Here is an 8,568-nt window from a genome sequence, read left to right on the forward strand (position 1 = left end):
CAAACTGGTCATGCACTGCATGACCACATCTGATTGGTAAAAAGGTTACCGGAAACTGGCGGCATGTTATCTAATGTGTTAAACTAATTATTTTTTTAAAAAGTAACAAATCGAATTTTGCAAATGTAGCGGAGTAAAAGTACAGTTTCTTCTTCACAAATCTACTCAAGTAAAAGTAAAAAGTAGCGTGCAAAAAATGTACTTTAAAAGTAATTTTTTTTTCAAAAACTTACTCAAGTAAATGTAACTTGTTACTACCCGCCTCTGGTATACATAGTACTACAGTAGTGCAATATTATCATGATGGTTTCATCACATGATTCAGTGATTTCAGCCAAATAGTTCAATCAGTCCCCCCACCTCAGCATTCGAATGCCTATAACATAGACTATAACAAGCCTGCCGTCTGCCTCGTGGATTTCAGCACCAATGTGGCGTAACTGTGACACGGCGGGACCACAGACTCGGTGTTAGAGCAATTTTATTTATTCTGGCTCCAGCTCTCGGCTGTCAGCCGCACCACAAAACTAACTCACAACAACCCCAATTCCCCTTATGTAGGTCGGCAGGGGCAATTGCGGGCCACCACGCCTAAAGGGGGGCTACCAAGTGTGGGTGTTATGGAGAACAGTTTAAAAGTTTGATCTTTATTGCCTCACTAAAATGCGTTAGTCCTATTGTGGCCACTGGAGCTTTGATTATGCACTTGAAATCATAGGAGTAAGAAAACAACATTGAATTCACTGCAGTCTATTGACATCTAGCGGTGAGATATTACACACTCTGCTTAAATGGCATTTCTCTTTTCTTTGTATTTAGAGATCTTAAAACAAAATTTCAATCTTTCATTTCACTGTGACTCAGATTTTAAAACGATGCATCAAATTTTTCAACAAGTCAGATAAAGAAGGTTTGTCTTAACCATTAACTATATACCCATTATCCCTGATTGGGATTTTAGGTTTTGCCAAGCTAGCGGATGCAAAGAAAGAATGTCTATTTCTAATTAGAAAGCAAATCATGGCTAAAATTTTGTAGTTCGCCATCATTCTGGATTTACCTCTGGCTCCACGATGGAGTTGACATGTGTGATTTCTATTAACATATCTCATTAATGCTGATTAAATTTGCTACATAAAAATACCCATATTAATTCATTCTGATCTTCTTTGGGTAAGGGGCATTGGTTCAAGATGCTTTTGAGCTCTACAGGAGACAAAATGTAGAGTTCTGATGCTGAAATGCAAATTATGATGTATTTGAAGTATTAGTAACATAAGAGCCAATATAATATCTTTTTTATTGACATAAATTGAGTGAAAAGTAAAAATTGAACAATGAATTGCAATAGAAGATGAAAGAGAGGTAATACATTTTACAAAGCACCGGAGGAGTTAAATGTGACAGGAAGTGTACATCTGAATGTATTCTGGCTTAACCAATCAGAAACAATTTTCCATCTGACCTGAATCAATCATCTCACCTCGTTCACTCACTGAAATACCAGTAAGGTCCACGACAAGAAGCAGTGTCAGGATGATCGTCTTCTGGGTTACATTGTTTTGTCTTCATGAAGGATGTAAGTGTTTTTTTTTTAATTTTATTTTGTCTAAAATTTTATCTGTTAACAATTTACACACCAATAGATTTGCGATTGACAGTTACCATGTCAAGAAATGTTTTACTTTTCCATCTCTTTTCTTTAATTCAGATTCTCTGGTTCCAGTTAAAACTGTTCATCTTGGTGAACCAGCAACCTTAACATGTGCTATTCCCAAAGAGCTCAGCGTTAGAGGAGTCAACTGGTACAAGCAGAGTGTCGGGGATACTCTTAAATTAATAGTTACACTGTATAAGTCTAAAGCTGTTTACGGTCCTGGATTTTCGAGCTTAAGATTTGGAGTATACGATGGTAAGAATTTTACCAGCTTGACCATTTTAAAGACAGTTCAAGAGGATGAGGGACTCTATCACTGTGCAAACACAGAATGGATTGGAACTACGTGGAGTGGGACGTATTTGTTAGTAAAAGGTAATAAGCCAACCTACCTTTACAAACTTTGAAAATTTGTCCAAGCATGTTTTGAAGGATGTCTTTGTAATTGCACAGGAAACACTCAGAGGACATCAAACTATACAGTCAGTCAGTTGCTGATAGAATCAAATCCAGTCCGTCCAGGAGACACAATGACGCTCCAGTGTTCAGTCTTTTCTGACTCTGACAACAAGACGTGTCCAGGAGGTCTGAATGTTCTCTGGTTCAGAGATGGATCAGATAAATCTCTTCCAAACATCATCTACACTGACAGAAACAGAAGTAATATATGTGATGAAAGATCTGACCATCAGAAGACATGTGTTTATCGCTTCTCTAAGAACGTCAGCTCCTCTGATGCTGGGACTTACTACTGTGCTGTGGCCACATGTGGGGAGATATTATTTGGAAGTGGAGCTAAACTAGATATCCAAGGTAGCTCTATCAATCAATCATAATTAACTATTACCATTTTTTTGTGAACGTTCACAGCAATGTCTTTATTGGGTGACTTTGCTGTTGAGTAGTGGAAGTTATATGCCAAATATGTTGATAATGTAATGTGTAAATATTTGTTAATGTTTTGTTAATTTTTGACACTTAGGAGATGTGTTTATTGTATATATTTAAAATTTTTCATTATTAGTTTATTCTTTGTATGTTTTGTTTATATTCTCTGTTAATAGTTAGTGTTTATTTGTTCCCTTTGTGTTCTGAAAATTGGCTGAAAATATTTTTTCTGTTTGTTTTTTGTAGTGTTACCCACACAGTCAGCATTTATTCAGCTGACAATATTAACAGTATTTTTGGCAATTTCTGTCATTGGAAACGTGTTCCTCATCTGCAACCGGAGAGTATGTAAAAAACTTCAAAGTAAGTGTTACGAGAAACTGAAAATATTTAAAAGATGAAACTTGTGCAAATTGTATTCAAATGATGAAAAGACTGATCCATTTTATATACAGAATCATGTAAAATATTCTGTAAAAGGCCCGAGCAGTGCTTAAGTTCTGCAAATAACTTATTTCTTTAAGTGAGATTTTTATCAATGACAAAACGTTCTCAGGGACATGCAATATTAAGTTAATTTCACTAATATATATATTTTTATTATTTTGTTTATCCTTAGGAAAAGAAAGTGCTATAGCAACTGACACCTCATGCCAACCAGTAAGTGATGAAAATTAGTGTTATTCACTTCAAATATGTCAGAAAGTGTTAAATGCCACTTCATAGATAACATGTTTTATGTTACCACACAGACTGTCGTTGATGAAGAACTAAACTACGCTGCGCTGAATTTCTCTGAAAGAAAAACAAGAGGAAGAAGGAAGCGCGAGTGTGCTGAAGACAGTGTCTACTCTCATGTTAAATGCTGATGTTAATAACGATGTTTAGCATCTCCTGAAATTAAAATTGATCCTGACATCTTGTTTTTGTTTGTTTTTTATTAATATTTAAAGGTTGACAGTTAATTTTCAATCTTGCTGAAAATACTTGGACTGCCAAAACCTTAAACTTGGTTGTGTTGCATTTCTGGCATTCTTGAGTTTTAATTGTATGAACTGTTTTGTAGTCTTGCTTTCTGGAATAAATAAATATACATTTGCCTCAAAAGTGTCTTTTATGTTTAAAGTAAGACAATGCAGGCAAAAAAGAACCCTAAAAGAACAAAAACAATCATTTCAGTATTCAGTATACAAAGTGGACAGGTTTAGCAGATACATGGAGTCATGAACATCCACTGCAGTGATGAAATGGAACCATTGGTTTGTAGGGTAAAGCCTCCAGTTCAGTTTTTGTGTCTTCTTTACTTGTTTTTTTGGCTTCTTTGTTTGATTTTTTTAACTGAGTGTAACAAATGATGGTTAAATCTGACTGAGACACTGCATGCATGTAGCAACCACAACCTAAATAATTTACAAAATGAACATCAAACTGTCTTAAAAGTAGTGATCACGACCACAAATCAAGGGCACAGTAATTACATTCCTGGACCAAGAAGACATGTGTAGCGTGCAATTTCCTGATCAAATTACTGTAATTCTTCAACCATTTGAGTAGAGCAGTGCTTAACTGGTACGGGTAAGTATGTTTAGCTCATTAATTTGGATATTAATTTGTACAAGTTGTTATTATGCGCTATATTTATGTTTAGGCAGGTACATGGTCTCTAATGTACATATAATTAAGCACATATGGAGACTAAACTTTTAGATGAGGCTGAGTGTGGAACACCTATTAAATTAAAAAATAAAATGTAAGGTGTGTTTAAAAGCAAGTTTTTCCTTCCCACTGTCGCAGAAGGGTTTACTCAAAGGGGGTCTTATTATAGTTGGGGTTTCTCTGTATGAAACAATTGTGTTTGCCTGTTATTGTGTTCCTGTTTGTGTGATGTTGTAGATTATGCAAGTAACAGCATCGCTCATAATATCATTATGATCTCACAGTTTACCTAATAAAGAGTTCAGCAGTAGGGGAGTAGTACGGGAAGCATCTGCAGTGATCAGATGATCCTGCAGTGACCCTGTGTTAGTAGTTTTTGGTAATTAGAGAGCTGGCCATGAAAGCAAAACTGTGGATTCTGGCCTATCTAAAATCTTGGCCTTTATTTATTGGCACAAATTTTGGGTAATGACTAAAACGGTTAGATCACAGATATAGAGAGCAGAAAAGAGCTCCCAGAGCATATCAGAACTCAATCCTAGAACATTTCTCCATCATAAGGAGACAGCAGAGGTGGTTCGGAGATCCGGTATTAATCTGGGATTCAGTAAGACACTTCCTTGTCTTACTGACCAATTACTCACCTAAAAATGAACAGCAGGTATTGACAATACACTGAGTGAAAAATTGAGATTTACTGATATATATTTACTATTTTAATATTTCTCTTTCTCTCCATGAGTTGAAATATATTTTTAAACGAATCATCCATTGGTCTGCATTACCTGTTCATCATCTCAGCTCATGAAATAGATGGGATGTTTTTAATAGGTCAGGAAAAAAGGCTGTCTTGACCAATAAAGAGTTGATATTATCTCATTATAATACCCATTATTGGGTTCATAGGTTTTGTCAAGCCAGCTGATGCAAAGAAAACATGCATATTCTAATTTAAAAAAGAAAATCTTGCTAAAATCCTGTAGCTTATGCTCAGCATCATTCTGGATTTACCTCTAGCTCCACCGTGGGGTTATCGAGTGAGACGTCTCTTGACATATCTCATTAATGCTAATTAAATTCGCTACAAAAATTACCAATTGTTTATTATTTTTTATAAGAGCTTAAACCATCTCCTTAGGCCAAGAAACATTGGTTCACCCTGCTCTTCAGCACTTCGGGGTGTTATGACCTCTGAACTATAAAATACCCAACCTGCACATTTCCTCTGAAATGCAGAGTGTGAAATGTTTGAGGTATTTTTTTTACATCAGATCCAAGAACAAGAATAAACATCAAATAAACAGCGTTCAAAAGTAGTCAAAAGTAAAAACTGAATAATCTGGAAAATTGCAATAGAACATGAAAGAGAGGTGGTGTTACAAAGCGCAGGAGGAGGTACTTTAAGTGTACGTTTGAATCTATTCTCTCAGCCAATCAGATACATTTTGTCATCTGAATACATCTCACCGCCTTCACTCACTAAAATACCAGTAAGGTCCCCAACAAGAAACACTGTCAAAATGCTTGTCCTATGGATTACATTATTTTGTCTTCACAAAGGATGTAAGTGCCTTTTTAAAAAATTGTCTAAAAATGTTCTCAGTTAAGAATTTATATGTCAAATACATTTGCACAGACTAAACCAGCTTTACAATAGAAAGTTACCACAGCAAAAAAAGTTTATTTTTTCTGTTTTCTCTTATTTCAGAAAAAAAATGTTTTACTTTTCCATCTCTTTTCCTTAATTCAGATTCTCTGGTTCCAGTTGAAACTGTTCAGCTTGATGAACCAGCAACCTTAACATGTGCTATTCCCAAAGAGCTCAGCATTAGGGGACTCAAATGGTACAAGCAGAGCGTCGGGGATACTCTTAAATTAATAGTTACTCTGATTCAGTCTAAAGCTGATTTTAGTCCTGGATTTTCGAGCTCAAGATTTCGGATAAATAATGATGCAAATTTTAGCAGGCTGATCATTTTGGAGACAGTTCAAGAGGATGAGGGTCACTATCATTGTACAAACACAGAATGGATTGGAACTACATGGAGTGGGACGTATTTGTTAGTAAAAGGTAATAAGCCAACCTACTTTTAGAAACTGAAAATTTTTCTATGCATGTTTGGAAAAATGTGTATTACACAGGAAAAGCTCAGAGGACATCAAACTTTGCAGTCAGTCAGTTGCTGATAGAATCAAATCCAGTCCGTCCAGGAGACACAATGACGCTCCAGTGTTCAGTCTTCTCTGACTCTGACATCAAGACGTGTCCAGGAGATCTCAATATTCTCTGGGTCAGAGAGGGATCAGATAAATCTCTTCCAAACATCATCTACACTGACAGAAATAAAAGTAATATATGTGATGAAAGATCTGACCATCAGAAGACATGTGTTTATCACTTCTCTAAGAACGTCAGCTCCTCTGATGCTGGGACTTACTACTGTGCTGTGGCCACATGTGGGGAGATATTATTGGGAAGTGGAACTACACTGGTTATTCAAGGTAACGTTATGATTTATAAATTAATCAGAGAAAATGTGAGTTTCAGTTTTAAACAGCCAGTCAGAATTATTAGTAATTGTATGTGTTATTACGTGACATTACTGTCCAATTCTTTAGTTATACAACCAATAATATCGGCAATGATAATGTTTGTTTTTTTCAGAATTCATTTTCTTTGTTTTTTGCAGAGTCATCCACAAAATCAGCATTTATTCACCTGGGAGTATTAATTGTTTGTTTGGGCATTTCTGTCATTGGAAATGTTTTCCTCATGTGCAACCGAACAGCAGGTCAACAATTTAAAGGTAAGAAATGTAAGAAACTACAAATATTTGAAAGGCTAAGTGTATTTCAGTTATACTCCCATATGGAAAAGAAATAGTAAAAACTTGTAAAAGACTTGCATAAGATGTGGCCTACTTCATATAGTGAATCATATCAGGCTTATATGATTTACTCATGAAAGTGGCCACTTTCTCATTACTTTCATATATTTTTTTAGTAAGTATCCAAAACATTCAAGTTTCATTTATATAATTTTTCAAGGGATCTTATATCTGTTTTCACTCTTGTATGCTTTTCATACAAGTTTCACACAAGTCAGATACAAACGTTATAAGATCTTTTCCATATGGGCTTAAATGATGGAAATACTAAATATATATTTATTATATATAGATAATCACATTACAAGAACTACTGTAACCATTGTACACATCATAAATAATTCTTGCAATACTGAGGCCTCCATCATGATTTTTTGTAGCCTTCATTAGTCAATAAATATTAAGTTCTGAAAATATTTCGTATTTGTCTTTATTATTTATCTTGTTCTTAGGAGAAGAAAATGCTATATCAGATGCACAAACTGCCGCCTCACGCCAACCAGTAAGTGATGAAAATTCATCATTATTTACTTAAAATGTGTCAGAATATATCTGTATAGCTACATAGATAACATTTTTTTAATTACTACCCAGACTGTCGTTGATGAAGAACTAAACTACGCTGCGCTGAATTTCTCTGAAAGAAAAACGAGAGGAAGAAAGAAGAGAGAGTGTGCTGAAGACAGTGTCTACTCTCAAGTTAAATGCTGATGTCAATCATCATTTTAAGCATCTCCTCAAATTTAAATTGATCCTGATTTTTTCCTTGTTAAACCTGCTGTATATTGGACTCTTTGGTCTTTCCTTTGTTTTTGTGTGTCTTAATTAATATTTACAGTCAACAGCGACACGTTGTCACTCCCAAAGCGTAACATTTTACGCTAGGTGACAAATCGTCAACATATTACGTTTTCGGCTACCCACCACGTTCCTAAATGACGAAAAATGGAAAAATGAGGAAATATGAGGAAATATGAGAACCGTATGGACTCAATCTACACATGTTCGCTCTTTTTCTTCAAATCGCTTAGAAACATGCTATTTAACATCATTAAAGTCCTGGTTAACCTCAGGAAAAAGGTTATGGTTAGGGCTAGGGATAAGGTTAGGTTTAGGGCTGGAATACAGGGCTGGAACGTCTATTACCGCGGGAGCGTCATTGCACTGGATTTCAGCCATAACCCGCCGCGTACCATAAGAACGCCGAAGGTCTCCTTTCACGTTCCTCAGGAACGCTGCAGGACATGACAAAACGTCGGCATGTTACGCCTCGGGAGTGAGAACGGGCTGTCAACAGACACCATCACTGGCAATGTTTCAGTGCTCTCATAGCAACATACTTGTGTTGTATTACTTCCTTGATTTTTAACTGTATTAACTGTTTGTTCTCCTTTTTGCAATAAAGAAAGAATCATATGGCCAAGAACATTATTTTCAGTGAGTACACAGAAAAAAACCTACAGTACAGCTTAGAGACCT

At 35.7% G+C, this 8,568-nt stretch overlaps 2 protein-coding genes across 2 annotated transcripts; both read left to right on the top strand.

Moving 5' to 3' along the window:
* The first annotated feature begins 1,354 nt into the window (after positions 1–1,354).
* LOC146524039 (uncharacterized) lies at positions 1,355–4,100 on the top strand. The gene is made up of 6 exons (XM_085134900.1): positions 1,355–1,365; positions 1,647–2,032; positions 2,111–2,470; positions 2,792–2,908; positions 3,165–3,205; positions 3,298–4,100. The coding sequence occupies exons 1-6, from the start codon at positions 1,355–1,357 to the stop codon at positions 3,412–3,414; spliced, it is 1,032 nt and encodes a 343-aa protein (XP_084991026.1). The 3' UTR covers positions 3,415–4,100.
* A 2,097-nt stretch (positions 4,101–6,197) lies between these two features.
* On the top strand, positions 6,198–7,333 carry LOC146524040 (uncharacterized). The gene is made up of 3 exons (XM_085134914.1): positions 6,198–6,255; positions 6,344–6,703; positions 6,892–7,333. The coding sequence occupies exons 1-3, from the start codon at positions 6,198–6,200 to the stop codon at positions 7,083–7,085; spliced, it is 612 nt and encodes a 203-aa protein (XP_084991040.1). The 3' UTR covers positions 7,086–7,333.
* Positions 7,334–8,568: the final 1,235 nt, after the last annotated feature.

This window comes from Neolamprologus multifasciatus, chromosome 2, assembly GCF_963576455.1.
Source record: "Neolamprologus multifasciatus chromosome 2, fNeoMul1.2, whole genome shotgun sequence".
In the NCBI taxonomy this organism is placed as follows: Eukaryota; Metazoa; Chordata; class Actinopteri; order Cichliformes; family Cichlidae; genus Neolamprologus; species Neolamprologus multifasciatus.

Coding starts and splice junctions, on each gene's coding strand:
- LOC146524039 (XM_085134900.1), top strand. Junction 2,471..2,791: donor AGCTAAACTAGATATCCAAG/GTAGCTCTATCA, acceptor TGTTTTTTGTAG/TGTTACCCACACAGTCAGCA. Junction 3,206..3,297: donor CTGACACCTCATGCCAACCA/GTAAGTGATGAA, acceptor GTTACCACACAG/ACTGTCGTTGATGAAGAACT.
- LOC146524040 (XM_085134914.1), top strand. CDS start 6,198: ATGAGGGTCACTATCATTGTACAAACACAGAATGGATTGGAACTACAT. Junction 6,256..6,343: donor GGAACTACATGGAGTGGGAC/GTATTTGTTAGT, acceptor TGTATTACACAG/GAAAAGCTCAGAGGACATCA. Junction 6,704..6,891: donor AACTACACTGGTTATTCAAG/GTAACGTTATGA, acceptor TGTTTTTTGCAG/AGTCATCCACAAAATCAGCA.